At 45.7% G+C, this 26,790-nt stretch overlaps 3 protein-coding genes across 3 annotated transcripts in view; 1 reads left to right on the plus strand and 2 right to left on the minus strand.

Annotated features, from left to right (window-relative positions):
* USP13 (ubiquitin specific peptidase 13) overlaps nt 1-11,755 on the minus strand; it is a 57,449-nt gene extending 45,694 nt beyond the window's left edge. The window contains exons 1-2 of the mRNA XM_087740354.1: nt 11,508-11,755; nt 376-501 (exon numbers count right to left, since the gene is read on the minus strand). Of these exons, the coding sequence (XP_087596480.1) occupies nt 376-501; nt 11,508-11,660 (279 nt within the window). The 5' untranslated portion in view covers nt 11,661-11,755. The remainder of the gene's footprint in view (nt 1-375; nt 502-11,507) is intronic.
* Nucleotides 11,756-15,213: 3,458 nt separating this feature from the next.
* NDUFB5 (NADH:ubiquinone oxidoreductase subunit B5) lies at nt 15,214-20,334 on the minus strand. Its single transcript, XM_087739476.1, has 6 exons — nt 20,177-20,334; nt 19,319-19,407; nt 18,307-18,373; nt 17,471-17,532; nt 16,319-16,425; nt 15,214-15,455 (listed from the first exon to the last, which is right to left on the minus strand). Exons 1-6 carry the CDS (start codon nt 20,289-20,291, stop codon nt 15,335-15,337), a joined length of 561 nt encoding a protein of 186 aa, XP_087595602.1. The 5' UTR covers nt 20,292-20,334; the 3' UTR covers nt 15,214-15,334.
* A 44-nt stretch (nt 20,335-20,378) lies between these two features.
* On the plus strand, nt 20,379-26,736 carry MRPL47 (mitochondrial ribosomal protein L47). Its single transcript, XM_087739474.1, has 7 exons — nt 20,379-20,548; nt 21,049-21,197; nt 21,787-21,847; nt 22,605-22,701; nt 24,304-24,434; nt 25,910-26,005; nt 26,443-26,736. Exons 1-7 carry the CDS (start codon nt 20,436-20,438, stop codon nt 26,558-26,560), a joined length of 765 nt encoding a protein of 254 aa, XP_087595600.1. The 5' UTR covers nt 20,379-20,435; the 3' UTR covers nt 26,561-26,736.
* The last annotated feature ends 54 nt before the right edge of the window (nt 26,737-26,790 follow it).

A 26,790-nucleotide genomic window follows, 5' to 3' on the forward strand; every position in this document is an offset into this window, starting at 1 on the left:
CCAAATCTGAGCCAAACCCAGTAATTCTACACTTCAAAGGCAGGTTTCAGAAAAGTATTTAGTTACCTACAGTATGCACACAATATGCAGACAATATGTATGTGACACACAGAAGCACGGAGTGAAAAAGATCAGTGGAAGTCAGGCAACAAGCTGCCTTTAAGGTCTGACTCTTTAGGGGTTTTGATTCATCTCAGAACTGAAGCTATAGGACTGGTTGGGATCCAAGCACCTGGATTTGATATCCAGCCCCAAATCTGAACACGTTCAGTTCTGTCATTCAAGATTTGGTCTATGTCCGAAATGCGTTACCTAAACGAGCACAAGAGACCCAAGAACTGCCGGGGTTGTTAGTTGGGAAGCCACAAGTCTCACCTCTATCACATGTCGTTTCAGATGCAAATACACACACTGTCCTGTTTTCCGGTAATGCCTTTCAATGTGTTCCCTTCCAAATCCCAGAAACGTGTTCATGCACACATAGAGACCTCCTTCTGAATCCTAAAAGGAACAACACAAATAGTTACAGCAGAGAAGGACCCAAACAGGACAGAAAGGACTCTCAGCAAGCAGAAAAAACAAAGGATGGCAGACCCGTCCTGTTATCAAGCAAGCACTTAAAACATGGCGCTCATAGCACGTTATGTTTACGTTATCAGTCCTCTAAGAAACTTCCACATCATATCACAGTCTATAGAAACTCATTGAAATGGGTTACTTTGCAACTATGGATCAGCCAGTGTCTGGATTGGAGGTCGAGATGTTAGTCTTGAAAAATTCTGCTTGAGTGCCCAATCCACAAAGATTTGTGGGCGCAGAAATTTGTAAAGCATAGAAACAATGAAGCACAGACATTTGTTTGAAATAGTAGAACTTTTTTTTGGCCATTTGATTGCAAGAACAACATTCCAAATCAGAAGCGCGGCAGAGCTGATGGTCCAGGGATTCAGCCACACCTTCTACTGTTGATCACAATCTTGTCTGAGGAAAAACAGATCTCAAGTGATCTTACAGCTCTTAGAACTGGCTAACAAGAAAACTGGCAAGTGTTTTGTGAACATCCTTTGGTATCTATCAGGGATTCTCTCTATTCATGCAATTAGAGTGCTGGGAGATAAGAGCACTACAAAGGAAACATAAAAATATAGATCCTGGTACTGACATTTCAGTAACATGACCTGGCAGGAGTCCCGTCACTTCTTGGTCTCCCAAAAGCTGGGTGTTGAATGCTGTTATCAGGGCCTTGCTCCATTTTAGCACTGCTCCCAGATCTCTCCTACATCATTCAGACTGCCAGGAGGACTTTCAGTCATCTGGCTCACTGGTGTTGGATCCATTTTTTAAGCCCTCTCTAGTGTGTATTGTTTTGAATAGGTGGTGCATAACAAAGATTGAGCCTTTCAGAAGCACTGTGACCTTCCTTCTATTGTGACCATGTTTGTGCTATTGGATAGTGCAGAACATCTCATGCTAAATTCCCCAAAGAACACCACAAACTAAACTCGTCCATAGGCACCTTAGAAGGAAATGTAAAAAAAAAAAAAAAAAAAAAAAAAAAAAGAAAAATCAATATCTGCAGAAACAAGTCACATTTAGGCACATACGTGCGCATAATCACGTGTTGAGGATTGCTACAGCAACTGCTTTGAGGGGATACCAGCTGATAGTGCCACACCTACCGTGAGCCAAGCAGCCCTCTCCCGCCTGGCCTACCTCTCGTCAAGGCTCTGCCCGCAGGACCTCCACCGCCGAGCCCAGCCAGGCCCCTCTCTCCGAGCGAGCACAAGGCTGCCCATCCTGCCGCGCCAGCCACGGCACGAGTGGGGCTCTCTCCAGTCCCGCGGACTGGAACAAGTAGCAGAGGGCAAGTCTGACAGAGATCACGGCCAATCTCTCCCACCACTGCCCCAAAACCAGGCTTGAATGTGCCACTCTAAACCCAGTTAATTCTCCCCAGCCTGGTTCAAAGACTGGCACTGAGTACTTCTGTAGGACTTGAAGAAACCTAAACTTGCAGCTTACCTACAACCCTCATCCACACCTGCACGCTACTCTTATCTAACATGCTCATTTTTATCAATATAACTAAAGCCAGAACTGAAGAACTGCCTCAAACACCAATAAATACTGGTACTTGCACAGCGGCCAGCAGAGCCATGGAGCTGAGGAACAGAACATAAAGAGAGACCAGAAAATGATGTTTTACCCCAAGACTTTAGAAAATATCCCCCTCTCCTGCTCTTCTTAATGTGAACCTGCACATACAAGCTTTCAGATTTAGCTGAAAGATGAACATGTAATGAACTATACAGCTGTTGCTTTACCTGCCTCGAAAGGACAAAAAATTGCGTTGAGCATTCCAGGATTCAAATACGCAATCTGAAGATTTAGATGGGTTTAGACCATCTGCCATCCACACTTAACATACACCATGAAGTCATTCTTTCAGCATCTAGATATCACAATGATTGTTTCTCTGCATAGTAAAGAGTAAACTACTTAGCCATCTCATTTCTGATCCACATAACCTCTATCTGAGATTTTATTAAAAAAAAAAAAAAAAAAAAACAAAACCAAAAAAAAACCCCTGAACACCACAGCTCCTTTGAATTTGAAATATTCACAGCCTTGAGAACAGGGCTGATATCCACAACTGTGCTCAAAGGTAATAAAGTGGTTAAAAGAAAACTCCACATCTGGGATTCAAAATATTCATAAAATACAATTGTATTTAAAATGTATTACATTTATTTTAATTTCCACTACTCTTTCCCAGAGTTATCTACGTTAAGACCCATTATACCTTTGCTGTCTGCTCTTATATCCTGTACTCCAAATCCTTTTGCGTTATCTCCTCCTGTGAGAAAGTCATGGATGGGTCCTCTACAAGAGGACCCTATAGGTACCCAGCCTAAATAAAAATTGTACAGTGGTGTCACTCTAGGGTCTCAGGAACTTTGTTTACAATTTTGTTTTCTTGGCAACCATTCTCTCTTTTTCTGGAGGGAACCCAAGAGACCACTGAACCGTTTCTGATAAGCAGCCTATGACAACAATCTGACACTTCAGTATATGAGCTAAATGCAGCAGCTGAGTAAGGTGGTTGTGGTTACTAACAAAACAGTTATTTCTCCTGGAGACCGTGGGCAGGCTATTCTCTCCTGCAGCTTGGAAAGAAGTGGACAGGTTGTTCAAAAGCCTAAAAGGTCACAGCAGAACAGGGGCATGTGTGAAAAAGCCACCTCTGCAAAAGGCTGTATAAAGGATGAGGCCCCTGTCTGGTGCTCAAAGAACACTCGGCTGTGATCTAAGACAGGCTTTGTGCTGGTGGATCGAACCCCACTGAGCACACCACCCGTTCTGGAAGGAACAATATTTTACACAGGCTGTGGCATGTAAATCTTTGTAACCAACATTCATTTTAGATATGCGTGAAAGTTTGTGCTGGAGGAAGGCAACATATCTAAAGTACTAAAGACACTATTTTACACCAGAAAAATACGGCTTGTCCTGAGACATAAACCCTGGAATTTTAGCTGTTTTTTTTCTCTCCCCTCACTCTTGCCTCAGCACGTAGTGTGAAGCTGACGATAAGGTAATGTATAAACATTGCCTTCCCTTATTACTCCCATCTAAAGTCATCGGTGGGGCAGAAGCTTGTATTTGCTGCCCGGGCCTTGAGTGGACTAGTCTTCTTGCCCTCTAAGCAGAAGGAAAAGCGATTGCTCTTCACTGTATTTCCTCCTGTTCTTTGCTACTAAGATGGTCACAGCATGCCAGGTGCTTTATTAATAGCGAGGGAGACGCACAGACCACACCAGGGAGAAAAGTATTTTTAAAAAAAAAAAAAAGCTGCTCTTACTTATTTAATGATAATTAATGTTTTGCAGGGGTAAGATGAGGAAGGAAAGGGACAGGGAATCCACAGTGAAAGAGAGCTGAAATGCAAGTTACTCCCTCTCAGGCCTGCAAAAGGCAGCTGGTGGATGAGAGGTCCGGCAAAGACGGACGCCAGCCCACAAGCCAGCAGAGAGATCACCACCGCACTGCACACACGCTCGTGGCACCAGACACTAACAGCTTTCAAACACTACTAACCCGAGCAGGATTTGAACTAACGGCCTGTACCCCTTTACCACCCCCTGAGCTATATGGACCCCTCAGGGAAATCTAGGGTTTAGCAATTTCAGCTCCTGAGGTGGCGCAGACAATACTGAATTTACAAAACCACAATTGCTGTGGTGATCTACCAACACGGCAAACAGTTACAGGCTTGGGCACAATGTCTACTAAGCCAGCATTTGCTTTAGATCCGCTACAACAACGGTAAAACTTGCTAATACAGGTATCGGAGAAGAGAGTAAAATGGCACCTCGAGTCTTCACAAGTCTCCATACCCATATACGAAGAATGAAAAGTTTGTTCATCCTACCACATATAAAGTAAAAAGCGCCAGTTACGACAGAGTCACTGGCTCCTCTCTGCGTCCTGCCCCGGTCTCCACGAGAGCGCTTCCCTACAAAGACCGCAACCACGCACAGCTGCCACAGGCTCTACGCAGCGCCTGCTCATCGGGAATCCCCATAATTAATCTGACTGTAGCCACAAGACTCTTGTTGTATAACTACAATCCAATCTTTAATATATTTGGAAAAGCTGCAGGACCATCCCTACCATACGCATATTGCATTGAATCCCACAAAAGTGTAACTACATGACAGATTTTTTTATTTCCGGACAGGCTTAAAAAGAATAACAGAAGTTTCAGCACTTAATATGCATCTCAACAATATATAATAATTTACAATGAGGAATAAAAAGCAAGCCTGTCTCTCTGTCATGCACCAGTACTACCTACACTGAAATGAGGAAAAAAACAAAAACCCAAAGCCAACCACAGCCAACCGACTGAACACAACAGCACATAGAGATGGCTCCAGCAAAACAAAAAGTTCGCTTTCAAGTTTCCACTGCAATAAACACAGCAGCTTCGGGGCAGGGGGAAGAGGGGGTGGGAATCAACCCCAAAAATGCGTGCCAAGGGCCAGGAATGTATCTAGTCGCATTCAAAAGGAACATGAGGTATGAACGCTGGCCTAAGTTTCCCTTTTAGACAAGTGTCCTCTGTCACCCAAAGGTGACAAGAAAGCAATGGTGACAAAAGGAAAGCAGAAAAGGAGTAATAAGAGGGTAAAATTGGGCATCTGGTAAAGAGGAGGAGAGGGAGAACCAACAGAATTGGAAAAAGGAATGGAACGACACAGACGCACACAAGCATTGCTGTGAAAATATACACAAGCAGTGAAGAGGAGCCATGTACTACTGGGACCAGGGAAAGACAAGAGAGACGGGAAAAGCAAAGCTGGGCTGGGCAGAGGAAGAAGGGACAAAAGATCTGGCAGTAGGAAATAAAGTAGAGGGCTTCTAATAACTGGACTGTTAGCTTCAAGTGCAAAAGAAATCCTTCCCCCGCCCGCCCTTAAAAAAAAAAAAAAAAGAGAGAGAAACGCATATCAAAGTTACTATTTACTATTTTATCACACTTTGTGACAGCAACATGCAAAATACTGAACAGCTTGAAGAAAGTACACGTCACTGAAATCAAAAACGTATCAGGACTCTGGGGTTCTGATGTTACGTAGACGACCAGATAAAGTTATAACAGCAAATATACTACAGTTTTGAAAGTTTTAAATCCTCCATGTTCTGGGCTAAATGCCAACTACTAGGGACGGCACTGGATATTTCCCTATGAGCAGATTATTTCACAATTGCTTAACAAAGATGTCCGGTGTCTCTGCTGTAGCTTCCAGATGAGCACATGGACAAGGCCAATCCAGTACAGCACCTACAACATTCCTGGGAAGAAAAAAAGCTGTCTGGACCTGTCAGACACTGAAATGAAACCAAACCACCATTCCAAGAGGTGGATCAACCGCTCGCTCACATGCATAAGTCACAGGCGGACTCCAGACCAGGGCGTACCTAATTCTGAAGCAGTTATCTTGTACAAGTCACGTTCACAGGTAGGATCAAGGCTTCAAGATAAGTGAGCAGATACAATGGCAAAACTAACATTAGGTGGTGAGTACTTCTAACCTGCAACCAGAAATGCAGAACCTCCATCCATCAATCAACTCCAGCAGTGCCACCTGCACCTCTTCCATAGTGGCTTAGCTTCAGAGAGCGCCTGACGATTTTTGCTTCGTGCAGAGCCCTAGCCGTACAATTCTGTTGGTCACAAAGACAGCACTGTGCTTCCAGAACAGAAAATCTGGGGAGAAGAGTTGAGAGGAAACCTAATGGTTCCACAACAATTCAGCAGAGCTCCAGGGCTGTCCGTTTGTCTGCATCTCTGTATTTATCCTCTAGCACTCCAGGTACCTTACAAACAAAGTCGCTCTGCTACCCAAAATATTCCAGCCCATCACTACTCTGGGTAACAGGATAGCTGAAGTTCGGTCAGTCACGGATGTAGAGGAAAAGGCTAGTAAGATCCAAATTTAGATCAAACTCACAGAAACGCACAATGCACGTGCACACTGGTTGCTCTCCAAAGCTGCGTAGTTATTTCTCATTTGCGAGCCACTGCAGGCACGACCCTTACTGATTTTACCATTCTCCAACTTTGGAAGACCACTTAGTTAACCTTAGCGTCCCGGTGCACTCCCTGCCAGCAAACCACTCGCCCACGGGGCAGCTTTGGTGCCTCCCTGTGATGCAGCAGGACAACACTGCTCTGATTTTCCAGGTGATCACCCACCACCAAGCAACTCACTACCTCGGAGTATTCAATTCGTCTTGGTTTACTCAGTCCTCTTATTTGTTTCCTCACTGCTGCTCCCATCCCATCAACAGAAACAAGATACCAGCCTACCCCTTCCAGACAGCGGCCCCAGTGACTTTCTAATTTTCTTCAAGGAATATTGACCAAAGGAATGGCCAGATAGGAGGTACTTATTTCTAGAAAGTTTTATGCAGCGTGGTCGCTGATATCCGTTACATACTGCAGACTCTCAAGGATTCCAGTCTCAGCTGTACTGCCTAATAAACAGCCAAGCATCAGCACAGTTTAGCCTTTGGGAATTGTCCTAACATAACCATTACAGAGTCCCCGAGCAACAAAAATGAAGTCAGCAGGATTCACAAAGGAAGCTGTTGTCAGCAGCAAGGTTTTCCAGCAGAACGAAGCCCAGCTTTAAGCTGCTCAAACACACAGAGTCCTGCAATCTACAGAAGCAGCCTGCTCGGTCCTTTGCCGCGCCAGACTCACGACCTGGGCGGTAGTTGTGACCAACGCCCCTCCTGGGGAAGGCATCAGGGCACATCCATCTACAACACGCATAGCCTCCGCGCAAGCCTTTTTATACTCCAGGTTGTATCCCTTTTCTAGCAGTTGGCTCTCCCTCGGATGCGTCTGGTCTAAAACGATCAGAGGTCTTTGAGACAAGGATCCCACTAAAAGATGGAATTTCCAGCTGAGCACTATACTTCTAAACAAATAATAATAATAATAATAATAATAATAATAATAATAATAATAATAATAATAATAAAACAAAAGATTGTATAAACGCAACCTTTTCGCCTCCTGAGCTCTGCTGAACGCAAAGTCAAGCTCATCCACCAAAAGAGGAAGGAAGGTCACAGTGGACAAAACAGGAGAGAAGAAACCTTCATCACAGCGGCCCAGATACAGAAGAACAGTCAGTCCCCAGGAGAGGCTGTGCATCAGGTCTGAAGAATGAGAAGTACGGGATTTCACCCCTCAAACTGCAGGGAAGCGGCAGGCGCCCATAGCAGCTGGGCCAGTCACTAGAGGGAGCGATACCCCACACCGGGCCGCACTTGGGTTTTGTAGGCAGCCTTCCTCCCCTTCTCAATTCCCGGATAAAGAATCAGTGGCTAACTGGAGTAGGAGCCCGCATCAGGGAAATACAGTTTTTCTAGAAGCCACCAAAAAAAACCCCAGAAAAGTCATTAAAAACTAAGTCATAAAGAGGCATATTTTCTAATCTCATGAGACAAGCAAACTAAAAAGCATCACTAGGGCTCTCAAGCGCACAGAAATTTGCCTCCTGTTTCTGCCGAATTTCCTGGAAACTAACCCTAGTACGTTCTGTTCTAAACAGGCCAAATTGAACAACAGGAACGTCTCATCTGTTTAGTGGTCTTTCCAACAACGCTACCTTTCTGACAAGATCATCATGCTACGGTTAATCCACATGGAAAAAAATACACTGAATATCCACTTGTACCTCTCCTCCGATCACACTTCTGAAACCTCCCAACTAATGACTCTCTTTGTAGTACAAAGGTGCCATTGTTCTCAGATCTTCACCCAGGGAAGTCAGATTTAAAACTCGTGGAAAGGGAACAGTGAGTCAACCAATTTTGAGCACAATCAGCGAAGGCACCTGTAACCACCAGAACCTGCATCTGCAGCGACACTCCACCACTTAAATCCGGACAAGAGGATGCAGCTGCCGGAGTGACAAACAGGTCTGCGAAAGCCAGGTCTCGCAGCCACATTAAACTTTGCACAATTGGAAGTAAAAGATGGAGCTGCTCACAGCCGGTACCTCATTTTCTTTGGCACCCCCTGACACAAACAGCTCTGGTGTCAACCATCCCACCCTTCGTCATCCTTTTCAAAATGGCTGTGGAATCTTTCTCTAGAATAATAATACTACTTTGTACTTTAATACTCACAGGTCTGATGGTGTTTAGTGTATTTTAAAGATCACGTCCTTACACGGAAAGTAGTAATATACAATTGGTATAGCTAAAGAAACTTGAGTATAAAGCTGCCACGTGACTGGGTATGTCACTTTAAAAGATACAGACAAATACTCAGGAAATTAACTTTTTCGGAGAAGAAAAAAAAAAGAAGGGTGAAGCTTGAGAGACAGTCTTATGCTGTGAATGAAAGTAACTGCTGAAATAAGATCTGGTATTGAAGAAAAGCAACAGAACAAAACATCTTGCATTCAGTTGACTCCAAACGGAGACATGCTGAAGTCAGAACCGTAACAAGCAGCGTATTTAAAACGGCAAAATGAGAAGATGTGAGGAAATACTGAGAAATAAGCTTACAGGAGAAAACACCTCCCCCATCAAAAATGTAATCTGGAATATTACCGTGGATCATAAAACCAAGAGCGCGTTTTTTAACATGGATCATTTGCTTTAATATTGTAACAAAAATGACCAGGCACCCTGTGTATCTTCTTTCAAAAAGAGGCAGACAGCTCCATAGGAAGAGGCTTGCTTAGGTTATACATGGCTAACCTAAGACAAGAAGTCACTAAACCAACCTAATACAAAGCATACAGAGAGAAACGTCTCCCTTTAGCCAAGGCAACAACCTGACTGTACCCTTTCACTTTCCTTCTGAATGAAGGACACTAGAAACACAGCTTTGCTATTTTCAACTTGTAAAGGACAGTGCTTTACCCAAGACAGCACACGCTTGTCCTTTAGAATCATCATCCTAGAAACAATATCCAAGTATCTGTCAGATTATATGGGAACAAAAAATAAAATCTGAGACAAGTCTTTTGCCCAGCTGAACCGAGGAGTGGTATGGGCTGAAAAGCCATGGACAACAACAGAAACGGAGACTCGTTTTATTCTTACTGGTACTGCATAGGTTCAGTCAAGCCTTTTGCCCAGTGAGTGCCTATAATGCAATTTAAACAAAAAGCTTTAACAACAGAGGGCAACGTTTTCCAAAATCTGAAATTGCTTCCCAATAAAGTCAAAAGGATGAAACGCTTTTTGGGGGAAAAAATAATAATAATAATAATAAAAAAAAAAAAATCACACATGGTGAGCCCAACTCCTTTTGCTACTTTTATACATAGTTTCTGTTAAGTTCTGCTCAAATGTTTCAGGTCTTGTTCAAACGTTGTTTTGCTAAACACAGCTTTTGCTGTGTTTACTTGAGGCTTGTTGGGGGTGGTGGTGATTGGTCATTTTTTAATTTGTAGCAGCATTTAATGTCCTTTCCTACTGGTTAGCAGAAACTTTTTATAAACCATAATGTCAAAGAAGCCCGAAAGTGTTACTAAAAACATCAACCATGTGTTCACTTGAGCAGAAATTTGAAGGGAAGATTGTGGTACACCGATTTCCCCCCCCCAAACCTTATTAAGTATATAACGCAATTAGCGCCTCTGCAGCAGAGTCTGATTTGGCGGTTTTGATCGGAGCGCCTCCCAGTACAGTCGGGGCTGCTGGGTGACACTTGAGATCTGAAGAGTGTGGGTAAAAATAACCGCTGTTCAACAAGACGTGATGAGCACCAGACAGCTGAGTCACCTTTAAAACCAATTTTGATTTTCTGTATTAGAAGGAATTATCAAAGAGAGGGGGATAAAGGATTCAAAAACCTGTCTGAAACGTATCTGTCATTGAATATTCTGCAATGTAAACCCTGAGCTTCCTTTCGATTGCCGTCATTGACTTCAACATCAATACACAGCGCTCAGTCACCTCTGGGAAACTTCAGCTTCACGTGGAGAAGCAACCTGCAATAACATTTCAGCTCCGTTTAAAAAGTGTAATTTCTAAACACCTGTTTCTTACATACCATCGGCCGTTACTATTTATGAAGGCTCCCAGTATCATCAGCGAAGTTAAAAACCGGTTAGGCCCCAAATCTGCACTGAACACATGCAATCTGCGGAGCTCGCGGACGTTTTGCAAGACAGCTCTAACACCACAGTAAGTTTACTGGACATCAGACATTCATTTGACAGCAAACTAAGCAAGCCAGCGGGGAAATACTACAAGTTCGTCAAAGTCCAGCCACATAACTGAGACCCCGGGAGAGAAAGCGCTTCAGGACTCTCGCGCTCATTTTCAGGTTGAGCCTTTGCCTTGGAAGCTTTCTCTCACGATTTTGGAACGGAGAACGAGCACCGCGACAGGAGGAAAGCAGAGCGATTGGCACCTGCTAGCCCCAACACGCCAAGGCGAGGGGCAGCCACTGCTCCTCTCCGCTGCCTCCGGGTGGGAGCAACACCGGGGCTGCCGGCGGACCCGGGCGGCCACAGCCCGCTCCCCAGCCGCCAGGGAAGTTTCCCAAACCCCGCGACCGCCCGTGTCTAAGCAACCGCTTCAGACCGCCTTCAGGAGGGAAAAAAAAACCCCGAACACACGAAGGAACACGGCAGCCGCGGAGGAGCCGCCGCGCGGGGCCGCGGCCGCAGCCGCAGCGCGGGGGGACGGGGCAGGGCCGGGGCAGGGCCGGGCCCCGCCGCGGCCCGGGCGGGGAGGGGGAGCCCGGCTGCCCGGGAAGCCCCGGCAGGTGGAGGCAGCGGCGAAGGAAGGGATGGAGAAGATTCCGAAGCCTGAGGGGGAGGCAGCGGCCCGGGGAGAGGGCGAGGGGCTGCCCTGGGCGCGGCGGGGAGCCGAGGGGCCGCGGGAGGGGCGGGGTGGCCGCAGGGCGCCGGCCGAGGGCAGGGAGCGGAGGCGGCCGGGGGCGGCTCCGCTGCACTCACGGGCGAGTCGTAGGAGAAGGCACACTCCGTCTTGTAGACCCGGTCCCCTGACTTGGGCACCCGGATCGTGGGCATGTAGGGGACCAGCAGCTCGCCCAGGTCGCCGGCGGCCATCTGCGCATCGCCGCCGCTGAAGAGCGCGGCCCGCTGCATGCTCCCTCCGGCCGGCCGGCCGACGGCGAGCGGGCAACGCGCGGGCAATGGAGGCGGAGGGCAGCCGGGCCCGGGGCAGGGCGCGGCGGCGGCGGCGGCGGGAGCCGGGCCCGAGGGAGGGCAGGGGGAGGGGAGATGCTATTTTTAATCCAATGGCAGCGGCACCAGCTGCGGCGGCACCGGGGGGTCCCGGCCAGGGCGGCAGGGAGGAGGGAGGGGCAGGGCGGCGGGGGCGGGCCGCGCCCGGCGGCCCCCCGCGGCCTCCGCCCGTCCCTCGGCGGCGAGCGGGGGCGGCGGCGGGGCCGCTCTCCTCAGGCGATTCCCGCCCCGCCGGCGGCCGTTAGGCGGCGGCTGAGGCGGCCCCGCGGCTGCCGAGCCCTGACCTGCAGGGCCGGGGGTGCCGGCCGCCCTCGGCCCCCTCCCGCTGACAGCCGGCGCCGTGGGCCGGCGCGGCCGGGTCGGGCCCCGCCTCAGCGGCGGGTGGGGAGGGAGCGGCGAGCTGAGGGGAGACGCGGGGCGGGAGCGCCCGGCCCGAGGCGGCCGGACCCGGGCCTGCCTGCAGGGACGGTACCTGTGGCTTAAAACGGCCTTTCGTAGCGTTCGCCGCGTTTCTCTCGCTTTTCACGTCGAAAGAATACTGTTGGGGGAAGGAGGAATAGAGTGAAGTAACTTTGTCGGAAAAAAACACATTGAAATAATATTTTTTTTTCAAGCAATATCTAATTTCTTCCCGGAAAGGGCTGTCAGGCCCTGGCCCAGGCTGCCCGGGGCAGGGGCTGAGTCCCCGTCCCTGGGGGTGTTTAAAAGCCAGGTGGATGTGGTGTTTGGGGACTTGGTTTAGTGGTGGCCTTGGCAGCGCTGGGTTAACGGTTGGGCTGGATGATCTAAAAGGGCTTTTCCAACCTAAACCATTCTACTATTCTATGATTCTATAACTATTACATATGCCTGACAGCAGCAGGGCTGAAGAAATGACTGATCCATTTAAAACGAAGACATATAATGTAGACAAATAGCCTTCCACCCCTAGGCCGCATTACATCCAAGGATTCATCGATCACTTCCAAGCAGGTGATGTGACCTTTGCTAAACCACCTTTTACCTCAAAAATGAGGTTTCAAAAGGTGGTTCTAGTAAAATCTCAATTAACAACGTTGAAAAATGTATGTTCTATACAGCTGTGAAGAAACCGGCTGGGAGAGCGAGCAGACCGGCGCAGTCTGTTCTCAGCAATTCTTCCAGCAAAAAATTAAGCGTTGGGAGCAACGTGAAATACCGAGGGCAGAGTGTGATGCCAATGAAATCCCTTTAGACTTATTCAAGAACAGGTATTACATCAAAGACTTGTAAGCACTGGATGCTGGATAAAAAACACAAATACAGGGTCACCGGACAGATTTATTTTGCCTGAGAAGGCTTTGTGCTTTTTTAATGGCCTCTCTTACGATTAACTCGGCATTTATAACCAGTGAGAGCCATAGTAAGACATACAAGGCATCTAGCTTGAAAGATTGACTCAAAGAAAAAGGACAAGTCAAAGCACGGATACAAAATCAGAGTCTTTCTAATGTTTGGCAGTGCTAGGAAGCAGCAAACAAGGCGTTCTTTGCTTAAAATAGGCTGCGCAGCGTCACTTAACGTAAAGAAAGAAATTCATTACGTGTTTTAACAGTTTGAAACCGCAAGATGATCTGGGTTACGAAAGGACTTGGGCTTATTTCCTTAAAAAAGTGGGAATTTTGAACACGGGCAGATAGTTTAGGGTCACAAACAGTAAGAGGCTCTTTCCGTCGCCCTCCTGCGGGAGATAAAAACCAGAGGGATACCACGGCCGGCAGAACCTGAGGAAACGCACCCCTCTAGTGGCAAAAGCCTGCCAGATAAAGAGCGTACCCTCTAGATTCCTTACGTCAGTTGTCAGAAGTGGTGTAGAAAAATAGCTGCACGTTTCTGAAAACGCACGGCAGGTATGTGTGTGCATGTCCTCAGGTGCAACTTGCCTTATCCGCCTTATGTATTTCTTAATTTGTTCTTGGTTAATAACAGTTAATAACTAGAACATATTGCTGAAAATGGTAGATACGCAGCAGTTACTAGGAAAATACTTAGTTTAATATTTGTCCACTTAGATTCTTCCTACTCACGAGAAGCTTTACGTGACAGAGCACAGACTTTAGCCTAGGAACTGTGGGATGTTTTCAAGAGTACCTGAAAGGCTTGGCACCCCCTAAAATCACTAAAATGTGAATGTAGATGCACCACACGCTTCTAACTGTTTAAGAACTTCTCCTTTGCTTTCTACTCCCGCATCTGACAATATAGATAGTCATTGGTCTAGGCAAGCACTTCTGTCTTAATTCTGCCTTCTGAAAACACAGGAGAGATCTGAGGTAATAAAACCAAAGCCTTCTTAAAATTAATTCTGAAGACTATCCTCCCCACAACCACTTGGCCTGCGATTCTCCATGCCACTAGACATATATTTAAAACATGAAAATTATGTGACAACGGTAGGTACCCCTCAGTACGAGTTTTCTGAAATATTAACGTATTTACTGAGCACTGACCGCGTTTTCAGCAGTGAAGATCCTTTCTGCCCCACAGGGAGTATGTGGCTCTGTTTTAGATCTATTACCACATACAATAGGAAGCATGTATCAGAGCAAAAGTACCCGTTCTGCTTTTAAACCTCATTTAAAAACAAACCATTAAAAAAAAACCAAGAAAAAAACCCAAACCAAAACAGAACAATGTAGAAAGACGTTCTGGAAAGACCACTTTTTGGATGATCTACACAGAGAAGTGTCCAGTTCTGAAAGATGCACCGAAGTCAGTCATCTTTGGGGTTTTTTGGGGGTTTGGTTTGTTGTTTTTGTTTTGTTTTTTTTTTTTTTTTTTTTTTTTTTAAAGAGGCTCTTCAAGAAGTCTTTTACAGACACAGACTGTATTGGAGGAGAGACTGGAGAAAATGAAAGAGCAGACAGGCATAAATTACACATACACAAGAGGAAAAAAGTTTAAAACTGGTGACAAAACTAGTGAAGGACCAGCACGTCTGACATTATTAGGGATGAAAGGTATTAACAGGTATCTACAGAGAGAAACTTTTGAGATAATGCAGAGAAAATTATAGCAGATGTTGAACAATATGCAAGCTGGGAAAAAACAGTGAAAGATGACTTTGACTACAAGTAATGAGAAAGAAAGTATTTGTCCAAAGTGGTAGATATAATCCTGATATTCCAAAGATCTGAAGGTATTTTTCTTACTTAGTTCATCTTCCACAAATTATCTGATGCAAGGCATTGTGAAAGAAAAAAGCCTTTCAGATTCCTGGTCCTTTCATTTAAAACTTTAAACACTAGAAATCACCTGATGAAGACTAATATTACCAACTTGTTTCACATATGTCAGGTCACAAAGCCCATTCTACACTGATGTTCTGGAGAAAAGGAGTAATTGTTGGCAGCTGACACAAGGCCTTTTCCCTGATTAACAACCTGAACAGCTGTGCGAGCTCAAGTGCCACGCAGTTTCTTTCAAATTATCAGAATCAACACAAACGTCGTTTATTTTTATTCATTTCCGTCAGTAAACGGCAGGATGTATATTACATAGCTCACTCACAATTTACCGGTATGCATTTAAGACCGTGCACACCGTCTGAAAATTGTTTAATTGTCAGGTGTGGATTTCATAGAATTGTCAACAAGATTTTTATCAGGTGTTTCATAATGATACCAAGGTCCGTCTCCCCTGTGTCTCATCAGTCTGCGCGCCTCCAGCTCCATCAGCCTGAAAAAAAAGAGCGACAGACACACTAAACATGAAGTTCATTGCTTCTGATCATACACAGATCAACGTTTAACGTCAGGGCATTACTGACCGCAGCAATGAGCTTAGCATCTCTGGTTTATAAGTACTACTGGAACATAGGTAATACCAAAATACGATGGGTTCAACGAAAACATGAGCTATTACATCCTTCTATTTCAATTTTTTTCAGCAAGTCATCTCACAAAAGAGTAATAAAAATACTTGCAGGAGTTCCGTCACAGGTTCTTGCCTAGTAAAGGGCTGGATAGTTTTGATACAGCTTTCAACTAAAAATAAATAGGAGCAAGAAAATCAGAAGTACATGCGATGGTAAGAGCTACGCTGTCTCGGTCCCAATAGCAACAGTGTGCGGAACTCAGAATTTCTTGTACCGCCTCTAAGTATAGATTAAACTCAGTACAACAATGTCGTCGCTGCCCACAAAATTTTCAACAGCACCAAGGAACGTGACCACTCCTGTAACTGCCGTTTAGCTACTCAGTTAAGCTATAAGCATCAGCAGAGGCAAAAAGAGCTGTTCGTGTCCTGGCCCAGGAAGACAGAGCTATACCTGTATAAATATGAACTGTTTTGAAGAGAGACTCTTGTTTTATGAGACTGCCCTGGGATCGTTCCAGTTCTGGTAACCTTAACACTGAGAAGGCAGGGCCTACAGACACCCGAACTCCCCCTTCGCCACCAGCCAGCCCAGCAAGCGCTTGGGGCCAAGTGACACATAAATAAGCACGTTATGGCAGCGTCCGACTCCGTATGTTGAGCCAAGTAAGAGAGTCAACTACCGTCTGTATCGGTATTTTAAACCCCTCAACTCTATAACATACCTCAGTTCAGTTTTCTTCGCTTCAACATCAAGCACAGCCATCTCTTTCTCGTAGTGCTTTTCAGGGGGGTCAAGGAAGTAACGAGCTATCCAGCGACTTATAGGGTGCTGGAAAATAGAAAAGCGGAGATTATTCATGCAATTTCCAAGTAGAAACGTCATCATAACTAAATCATTTTGCACCTTCCCAGTCCTGAAAACGTCAACACTATGGGTGCTGCCATTCAAACCACAATAGTAAAGTTAAAAAACACGCTCAACTATTTGTAAGATCAGAACCCTAAAAAGCTGTATTTCTTTTGCCATTTCTAATGCCAAGATAACCTGCAGATGACTATTCTGTAGCAAAACTAAAAGGTAATGGAAGATGTGATTTATTTTCTTTCTGTTGAAGTAAAGTTCCTTAAACTGCCACTGTAATCATAGAAATGGACTCCAAACCTCTTACTGTAATCAGTAACATTTTAAAGTTTTGCTTCCACACAGAGGTCATTTCACTGGGAACAACAGTCTAAATGAGTTGAAACAGTCATAACAGTATTGCTGAATTCAATTGCTCCCTATCAAAAACAAAAAAGCGCTTGCAGCAAGAAGCCAGGGACTAATTTTAAGAAAATACAATGAAACGAAAAAAGTATAACCTTGAGTTTCTGACTATAAAAATCCTCAATTCTAGATATAAAAGCATGTGTGATGTTGGACTTTCAAACAACGTTAGCAAACAATACAGAAGAGAGTAATGGCACTTTTTAAACTCCAGCGTCTTAAGATGTTGTAGTTCCAGAGCAAGAAACAAAGACAAAAACTGCATGCGAGGAACAAAGAGAACAGAAGGCTGTTCTTACTATTTAGGAATATTACAAAAGAACTCTTGGCGTATAGCTTCAGCAGTTTACTTGCATGAAGCTACAGATCATTTGCATCTACTTGTGTCAATAAACAGATTTCCTACAGCAACACGCATGTTCCACAAAGCTGAAAAAAAAGCAAGTTTACCAAAATCATAACTGCACAATTTGAGTTCTACTACACGGATACCCAATGGCAGGGATACGGCCATCCTCGTTATCATACTCCACACATTTTACTCCCAAAAGTATCCTCAAGGGGAAGGCTGCCCATAACATGCCACCCTTTTATGTGTTACACTCACTTTGTAGTATTCCCAGTACTCTGGAATATAACCTTCGGGAATCTCTGCAAGTTCAGCTTCACCTGACAAGGAAAGGAGGGAAGGAACATTTCATACAAGATTTTTTTTTTTTTTTTTAAAAGTGCCTTATATTCTGCCTTTCACACGAAGAAAAGATCATTATTTCACATGGAGAGTACTTAATCCCTCAATCTGAGCTCTATTCAGAAAAATCGGACTTGTAATTTTTCCAGACACTTCACTGCCTGTATTCAGCTCATAGACTTCAAGCCACGCAACAGAAGGGTGAAATCTGCAGCTATGCAGAAGAAATAACTAAGACCAAATCCACAGAAATGCCCTTTAAAGCATATGAGCTGAAAGCATGGATTTTTCCTCATTTCTCTATTAAATTAATTCCATATTATTACAGTAGTAGATTAAAAACACGTATTGCCAAGCAGAATTTTGGCTTTTTTGCTAGATAAAAAGCAACAGTTGCAGTGTATGCAGCCTTCTTAAAGATGCATATAAAACAAGGTAATACCGACTCCTCATTTGAATACAGAAGAACTGTCCACTGAACCTCACTGATGTTTGAAAGACTGCCAAAAGATGCGATTTTTCCTCTTTTAAGAATGTGGAAAGCTTTTTAAAAAAAATAGCAACAACTACAGAAGAATAAAAATACTGGGAACATCTTCTACGTACTTATACAATATTACTGCAACTGTTAGGCCTATTTCACGGTCTTCCAAAGAGCAAGCCTTAAAAGATCTCTTTTTTCTACCCAGCACGCTTAGTTTCCATTTAATGACTTTGCCTGTGTGCTAGCTTCGTCCTGACAGAGTACTCACCAATGAAGATGTTGACATATGTTATGAATAGCGCCACTGGTATTCCCGTCAGAAATACATAGAATCTCTGTACAGGGGATAAAAAGAAAAAGAAACAGCATGGGAATCTCAGACGCCTGACAAAATTTAGATGAGGTTAGTCTGAAAATGACGTAACAGCCAAGAATTCTTAGATCTGCATTCATAGGTTAGATAGGGATGTTGTATGTAAAGACATATTGCTGCTGAAAACGAGCTAATTAACAAACTAGAATACAGAAACAGCGATGCTGTGTCAGGCCATGAGCCTATTGAGTTCAGCTTTCAGTCCCCCAGAGGGGTCAGCCTCTGCAGAGGCAGACAGTAACGCCTTCCCTGAATGCTGTCGCAGCATCTTGCGATGGCTGGCTTCAGCATTTCACTGTAACGAGGTGCTAACACCAACGCAATATAATACAACATGAATACCACCGCAGCTGGCTTTGGCAGCTGCGGAAGGCGGATAAAGGAAGCCCCATCACACGAGGGGAGCTGGATCAAGCGGGCTGTTACCCATCGGAATAGGCTTTATCCGAAACACAGCTTTTTAGGCGCTGAACTTCCTAACTTTGAGGGGTCAGGCTTCCTAAGTCTAATCTCTGCTATTAGTGGTTTAGGTAACTGAAGGCAAACCCCGCAGGAGAGTAACCTAACACGTGTTAAAAAGGAGGATGGAGTGGAAAGCGCTTGTAGGTTACACATATATGAACACAGACACATAATTTAAGAACACTCCTACAGCATTAATTTAAGTACCTATCACCACCTTTGCCATTTAGCCCATCTTTTTACTTCACCTGGCCCAGATTTTACAACAGAATTCTGACAAAAAATGCTTTAGGAGGAGGACTGGCAATTCTTGTTTATGTGAATAGTGCCAACCACATTTTAGACGCTGTCACGTAAACAACAGAGGAAATCGTATTTCAGACACTCTTACGCGATTTGCAAGGGACGCGTTACACTGAATGAAATAAATTTGTTTTTAACTCACCAACAAGTTCAGAAACCGAGTATCATAAAAACTTGTTGCCTTGATAATAAACATTCTCTTCCCATGTCCGCTGCTGTGTCGTACAGGAGCTGAAAATTGAACCCAAGTGTTATGGTTTTTTTCTCCCTTTGGTGACTGTGCCAGGATAAGGTCAGCAACGCGTGTGGAAAAAAAAATAAAAAAGGCAGCACACAGCACCGGCTGAGTAGTTACGAGCTGGTTTTCTGGAGGACATCAATGTTCCTAAAAGCCTGCCCGAACTAATTTCCTATTTTGCTAGAAATACGTTACCCGTCATAAAATATAAACCTATTTGTTTTCTAACCTTAGCCATAGATCTATTTCTTCCTGTAAGTCCCAGGACGAGATCACGGAATGTGACTGTACGGGGCCGAGTAAATTCACAGATCAGCGTGTTGGGGAGCTTGGCCCGCCGCCCATTTCGACCCACGCTCTACCCCCGAAATGCCATTCCTGGGGGGAACGGGGGCAGGCTGCGGCCCTCGGGGACGTTCCCGCCCGCTGACGGGGTGCCCCCCACCCGCCCGGCCAGGGAGGAGCCGCAGCAGCCCGCGGTCCCCGCCGCCCAGCTCCGCGCCCCCGCCCGGCCCCAGCGCCCGGGCGGCGGGGAAAGGCCCGAGCCCAGCGACCGCCCCGAGCCGGGAGCCCAGGCGGTCCCCGCCTCGCACCGGCCGCGGCGGGCGGGCCTCCCTGAGGCGGCGGGCGGACCCCCCTGAGGCGGCGGCGGCGGCCCCCCACGCCCCTCTCCTCAGGAGCGCCCCTCTCCTCCGCTCCCCAAGGTCACCCCGCCCCTGGCACACCCGCCCGCCCTCGGCATGCCCTCCGCCGAGACCCTACCGACGGCGCCGGGGAGGCGGGCGGCCCCGGCGAGCCCGGGGAGGCGGGTGCCGCTCGCCGCCCGCCGAGCTCCGCAGGTAGCCGCTGCCCGCAGCAGCAGGCTCATGGCCGCCATGGCTGGAACTGGCAGGTGGGCGGGGCCGGCGGCGCGACTTTCCGCGGCGGGGGTGAAGCCAGGCGGCCGCCATCTTGGAGAAGGGCAGGTCCTTCACTCTCCTTCCGGCGCCCGCCCGGGCCCTGTGGGAGCGGCGGCGGGGCGATGGCGGCCGGCGGGGCGATGCCGACGGCCGTGGCCGCCCTGTGCCGGCGCCTCACGGGCGCGCTGCGGCTGCCGGGGGCGCGGCCGGGCTGGGCGGCTGCCGGCCTCCCCGGGTAGGCGCCGGGGCGAGGGGCCGAGGCTGAGGCCGGGGTGGGGACGGGCGCCTGGCGGGCCGCAGCGCGGTTGCCGGAGGGGGGAAGAGGCGGCCTGGGCGGGCGGGGGCGGTCCGGGTGCCCGGCCTGGCTCCCGAGGCCTGGCTGGGGGCGGCGGAGGGGCTCCCGCGGCGCGGCCCTGTGCGGGCGCGGTGCGAGGCCTGGCCCCGGGCCTTCCGCGCCCGCGCCTTTGCCGCCCCTGCCCTGAGGAGGCGCCAGCGTAGGAGCGCGCCGTCCTGCAGGGCGCGGCTCCGGCTTACTGCTGCTCCCCACTTCCGAATCGCTACCACATTTCCACATCGAGATGACGGTTTTATGAAGAACTGAACCCCTACCTTTTCCCCCTGGACTGTGGTATTCGCCTCTCTGTAGGAACTGTGCCTCTGTGAATGAAAGAGCCACTCCCATTGAGATGAGTAGTATTTTTCTCATCATCTGTCATTTTCCTTCTAATTCTTAAGCGGATTGACGCTGAATCTGTTCCGCAAGAACCCAGCAAAAGTTGAGCCTCTCCACCAGTGGAAGTTTCTGCACACTACTTCGTCTCGGAAAGGTCTGGAGGAGTTTTTTGATGATCCCAGAAACTGGGGAGAAAAAACCGTAAAGTCTGGTGAGTTATATTTAGCATTTCTGGTAGAGATCTTTGAGCCACTTGGGCTCAGCTGAAATCTGACCTATTCTTTTGCATTATAGAAAATATTCATAGCTACATACAACGTATTTTTATGTGTACATGTACATAAATATACTTGTGCATTTTATGCCTCTTAATTATACTTTTTCTGTGTATTCTGTGCTTATGAAAGCAAATAGCTATCATGCAGCAAAACATTTTGCTGTAAATCCTCTGCCTTGCTCTGAAGTGAGAGTGCATCACGGAAGAGATGTTCTTTGATGAAATACACAGTACCATGGAAGAAAAATATTTCAATGTAAAGATTCACCTAGCTTTCCCTGTTCCCAGCCTTTTACAAACACAAATAAACAGTACATGTCATTGCCTTTTTAATGTGTTTGTACATTCAAAGCCAAGCTGAATATCCACCAGGATAGCTTTCCAAGAGGTAGTATTTTTTTAAAAAAGTGAATCTTGTTCTGTTGAGTTAGCTGAGCCTGCTAATAGAAGCACACTTTTTTTTCCAGAATAGAACTTTATTCTATTAAATTGATTTTTTAAAAAAATTTTATTTATTTTACAGGGGATGCATGGAATATAAAGCAGCTAAGGGGCAAGAGTAGTGAAGACTTGCACAAACTTTGGTATGTAAGTTGTAGCAAAGTAGCTTCTCTGCTTTCAAAGCAGCTTCTCTGCTTTCAAAGCAGCTCTGCACGTTTTATTAAAATGTGGCTAGTGAACTTATTAGCCAGTAAATTTAGTCTGCCGTACAGCTCTGCGTGCTTGAGCCGGCTTTGGGCTTGGAGCAGCCTGAGTTCTGGCACTGCTCAGCATGGGAAGGCTGCACGGCGGTGGCTGTGGGATAGCGGTGCCCAGCGCGGAGGGCTCAGGGCTGGCAGGGGAGGCTGAGTGCGAGCCCTCTGGGGGCTGTCCGTGCTGCAGGACGGGCTCGGCTGGGCATGACCTCTGCGGGGGCTAACCGCCAAACTGGATCAGGCTGCCCAGCTCCGCATCCATTCCGATTCTGAAAGTCCCTGAGGCTGGAAATTGCATCGCTACTCTAGACAACCCGTGCCAGGGCTAAACTAGTGCTTAATTATTACTGTGAGTAGTTTTTTCCTTGCTGTATCATGTCCGTTTGCTGTGCACCTGTACGAGTTGTCTGCCTCTGTCAGGTTGTGGAAGACCGCTTGGTGTTAACCTCTTCCCTCCTTTGCCGCTTTTACCCTCAGCCTCTCCCCGTACGTCAGCCCTCCCCTGCCCGCCTCCGGGCTTTCTCCAGCTGGTCACGACCTACAAGCTCCGTACGGGGTTGTAGGTGCTCTGTCCAGCAGGGTAGAGAGTGAGTAATTGCCAACGCATCTAGAAATTATTTTTGAAGTACTATGCTTTCTGATCCAGGTACGTCCTACTGAAGGAAAAAAACATGCTTTTAACTTTAGAGCAAGAATCAAAGCGACAACTCAGGCCTATGCCAAGTCCTGAACGATTAGAAAAGGTAACTTTTTCTTACTAGTTAAAAATGTAACTCTAAGTAAAATTGCTGAGTGAAAAGTAAAGTGTTTGTAAACATGTTAAAGACCATTTTAAAAATATTTCCCTGATTTAGTATAAGCACAAACCCTGTGCTCATGCAACACTGCTGGAAAGGCCTCTCCACCTGTTACAATGTGAAGAAATATTTTGGCATCTTCATGCCCTGAAATTGCACTGGAGGATTTCTAGAAACTTCCTAGTAAACCCTTCACAAACTTTTTTATCTACTTCACTGTTGCCAGCTTCCTGCCTGACACTGTCTTCTCCAAACTTGGGCTCTTTGGTTCTTTGCTGTCCTCGCTTTTGTTGTCCCCTCCTTCTTTCGCATTATTGTGATTCTGCAACTAATTTATTAAATTCTTTCCTCAGTATCTTTACCATTGAAAACTTTCATAATTGACTGCCATCTCTATGCTTATGTCTCACAGGTGAAAATCTACACCTTCACTGGCCAGTTCAATAACCCAGCCGTTTGACACGAGAGATATTCTCAGATACCCCCTATTTATCCAAATTAACTTGGGAAAAGTCTGACCTTCGCATTGCTCCTCTGAATTTCTTTGTATGGTTTATCATTGACCTGTGTATTTGCCACCGCATGCATCTGCAGCTGTGTTATGATCTCTGTTTTTTGTGTCAGACACGGATTTGGTCTCCTACTCTAGTCATTTCATCACTGTACTTAGGAATTAGGGAAGATCCAATATAAAACTCTCCTCTGGCTCCCCTAGCGTATCGTGTTCTCATTTATCATAATACAGTTTCTCAACCGTGATTTGTGATTCCCATTCTGAAGAGTATTTTCTGCTTAGTCCCACCTACACATCCATATTCAGCAACTCCAAATCACAGTAGAATTTGTTTTGGGAGGGAACTTGTTAAGTGGCCCCAACATTTCAAAAGTCAAATCTTACTAATTGCCTGTTTGGTTTTGGCTGAAGCCCAAGGAAAGCAGAAGTCAAGCAGCAGTTAAATATTATGACTGCACAGAGACAAAAATACAGCAATTTGCTTATTAAAATCAGCTCTAGCAGCTTCCCAGAGCACTTAACATGTTGCCGTATGTAATGTGTGTTACAGTAATATTCCGTGGCAGACCTGACTAAAAACCTTTGGCTCGAGTGCCATAGTTTGGTCACGGCAGCTTCCCAGCAGGCATTGTGGAGGCTGCTCGCAGACTGGAATAACAGACAGCCATTACAAACCGCCCGACAGAAACGCGGACAGCATATCCTCCTTTTGCCTCTCCTACTTTCTTCCTGCCTCAGAGCTTTCTCTGCTTCTGGCATCAGCATTACGTTTGGCTTTATGTATTCTGTAGTCTTTCATGAATATGCAGACCGTCAGTTATTTCCTCCCTCTTCTACCTGTAAGTTAGCTGCTTTCAGCACCCTTCTTCACTGTTTCGCTCAGTCCCCAACTGTGAGATTACTCATGATGGAACTCCTAGCCTGTTTTACTTTTGCTTTTCCTTTAAATTTTGTCTTAGATCTTCACTTGAGATCTTTTAAGTTGTCAGCATTGTGTTTTGTTGCCTCATCCTGAAACTATTTCCTATTTCCAGGTAGAAAAATCTATGAAAAATATAGACTTGGTTGTCAGAGAAAGAGAAATTGCTCTGAGGCTTTTACAAACTGGCCATGAAAAGCCAGTACCTGGCGAGTGGAGACATGACTTCTTAGGACGCACCTACTGGTATGGAAAACTTTTTGTTTCTTCATACGTGTGAATTTTTCCTTGTGGTATGTCTCTTTACTAGAAAATCCTTATCTAATCAAGAAAGGATGCTTATACTGTATGGAAAGAAACATGTTTTCTGGTCAGCATTCAGCTGCTTCTTGAGTTTTGGGTTTTGGTTTTTTTTTTTTTTTTAATGTGGTTATAATTGCTGCTAAGTAATTCAATAGCAAACCCTACCATTAACGATAACAAAATTAGTTCCATGTAGCTAACAGGATTTCTGTGCTGGGAGAATGTCTGTTATGTAGCGATTCTGTAACACACAAATGAAGGAGGGAGCACTGTTCAAGCTGAACCCTCTGGACTTCCCTAGTTACCAGGCAAAATCCACACACTGGGGGACAACTGTGTTCTGACTGCACCACCCAAAGTATTGCCTGAGACCACCTAAGCACCCGCTGGAACTCCCTGCTAGTCTGGGCAGATACTGAACTTAGAAGCTTCTACCTTTAGAATTATTTGTTGTCCAGATACTTTCAGTAATCCGTAGTTTCAGGGGATGACGCTGAAGGCTCTGGCAGGACCACCTGTTTCATCAACCAGTATTTTACCCTCATCAGATTGGCATTGGAAGCAATAATTGCAGTAACTGTAGATAACAGAAGGTCACACATTATAATAACGGTGAATTTTGAGTTGTTATCCATTTGTTTAGCCATTAAATATAAATCAGCAGGGTACTAAATGCACTAACCACTAGATTTACATCTCTAGGGATAAGGCTTCTGTACACCTCTTTCTGCTTGGAAACACTGTCCACAAAGAAGGGTTTGCCCACGTATTTGGAAGTTTGGTCCCCAGTTAAAGCAGGGGGACAGGGCAGACAACACAAAATGGTCCTTAAGCACATGCAGAAACTGTGCAATACACATAAGAGTAGGTCTGACGCAATCTGGATGCGCTGGAGGCTGTAGGTAAGTCTGCACAAGCCATCTGTGCAGCCCATACGCAAAAGAAACCCCGAACAGAAATAATAAGAGTCTGTAGTTAGAGGGAAAGACTTATGTTCAGGCAGACTTGCACTTGACATGACACTCAAATGCTGGCATTCAAAAGAAAATTGTAGTAGAAACAAAACTCCCTTCACACACTGTTTGTTCACATCAGCTTTTGAAAGTTTTCTTATGAAGGAGTAACTAAAATATAAATGCAAAGAATCACTGTCTATATTGGGCTCTCCCTTCAAACACCTACAGTTTTTAAAGCAAGGCCACTTGCTCCAGAAAGACGCTGAGCTACGTGTGAGATGTAGCTACAAACCAAGCCAGCAATAGAGCTGAAAGTAAATACCCACATATAAATTTTGCAATCTACTGGTCAGACCACTTTCCCACCCTACTGTAACCAAGCGTAACTGGTCGAATCCAAGAATGAAGACAAAAAAAAAAAAGAAAAAACGTTCTATAATCACTTTTGTCTGTCTTTAACAGGTACACTTACAAGGAATGGCCAATACCATGGTACTTGAACAAAAAATACAAAAAGAGGAAATTCTATTACTTACCTCATGTGAATCACTTCATCAGGTAAAAAGATTTTTTTGAAAGTTACTTTCTGATCTATTCCTCAGTCCTCCTTATTGCACTTTCCAAGGAAAAAATAGCAGTAATCTTGTTGTTTTACAGCTAGTAGACTGAAAAGGCGGCTTTTAAAAATTACAGCTTGCTCTGTTTCTTTTTGCTGTTCCCATCTTAGTTACAAAGAGACTTGGTTATCTATGAAGTTGTACTGTAAAAGTCATTTTACGTGCAGAGTATCTGAGATCCTCCCAAAGGCTGAGTATCTGTAGAATCCAAAAGCGGAAGAAAAAAAATAGTTTGCTTTGCAGGCCTTTTTGCTCATTGAAAGGAAATTAATCCTGAAGTTGTTAATCACTGGGGGCCTCTATTTCATTAGGGGGGTGAGCTGATTAAGGATGTTACAAGCTATCTAGAAGTTAACCACACTGACTTCTTTATTGCAGGCTCAGACTTGAAAAATCTTTACGTAGAAGGGCAAGAAGGCAAAACCTACAGAAGACGAGGCAGAAGGTCTTGGAAAGGAAGTTCCCTCACCTTGCTGTAAAATCTCAGAGCCAGTAACAGGCTGGAGGAGCGCTGCAAGCAATTGGTCGACTGTCTTTGTGACTGGAACGCGAAACAAGTCCCGAAACCAGCGAACAACTCGACTGAGCATTCCTGAGAGTCTCAATCTTCTTTTTCTTTTTTTAATCCCACATTTGAGCTAAATTAAACTTGTGATCTGGAATTAAAAAGCAGCTTCGGTGCATAACTCGTTAATCCTAACAGTTGTTTCTAGAGATATTTGAAAA

Source organism: Nipponia nippon, unplaced genomic scaffold, assembly GCF_047370975.1.
Source record: "Nipponia nippon isolate SJK-2023a ecotype South Korea unplaced genomic scaffold, ASM4737097v1 scaffold_7, whole genome shotgun sequence".
Taxonomy (NCBI): Eukaryota; Metazoa; Chordata; class Aves; order Pelecaniformes; family Threskiornithidae; genus Nipponia; species Nipponia nippon.

Bases quoted from the DNA above. Each gene is read 5' to 3' on its own strand.
- NDUFB5 (XM_087739476.1), bottom strand. From the start codon at position 20,291: ATGGCGGCCATGAGCCTGCTGCTGCGGGCAGCGGCTACCTGCGGAGCT. The intron at 18,374-19,318 runs GTGAGTTAAAAA...TCCCCTGTACAG, and splicing joins CTCGGTTTCTGAACTTGTTG to AGATTCTATGTATTTCTGAC. The intron at 16,426-17,470 runs GTGAGTGTAACA...TCTATTTTCCAG, and splicing joins AGTACTGGGAATACTACAAA to CACCCTATAAGTCGCTGGAT.
- MRPL47 (XM_087739474.1), top strand. From the start codon at position 20,436: ATGGCGGCCGGCGGGGCGATGCCGACGGCCGTGGCCGCCCTGTGCCGG. The intron at 22,702-24,303 runs GTAACTTTTTCT...TCCTATTTCCAG, and splicing joins GTCCTGAACGATTAGAAAAG to GTAGAAAAATCTATGAAAAA. The intron at 24,435-25,909 runs GTATGGAAAACT...TGTCTTTAACAG, and splicing joins TTCTTAGGACGCACCTACTG to GTACACTTACAAGGAATGGC.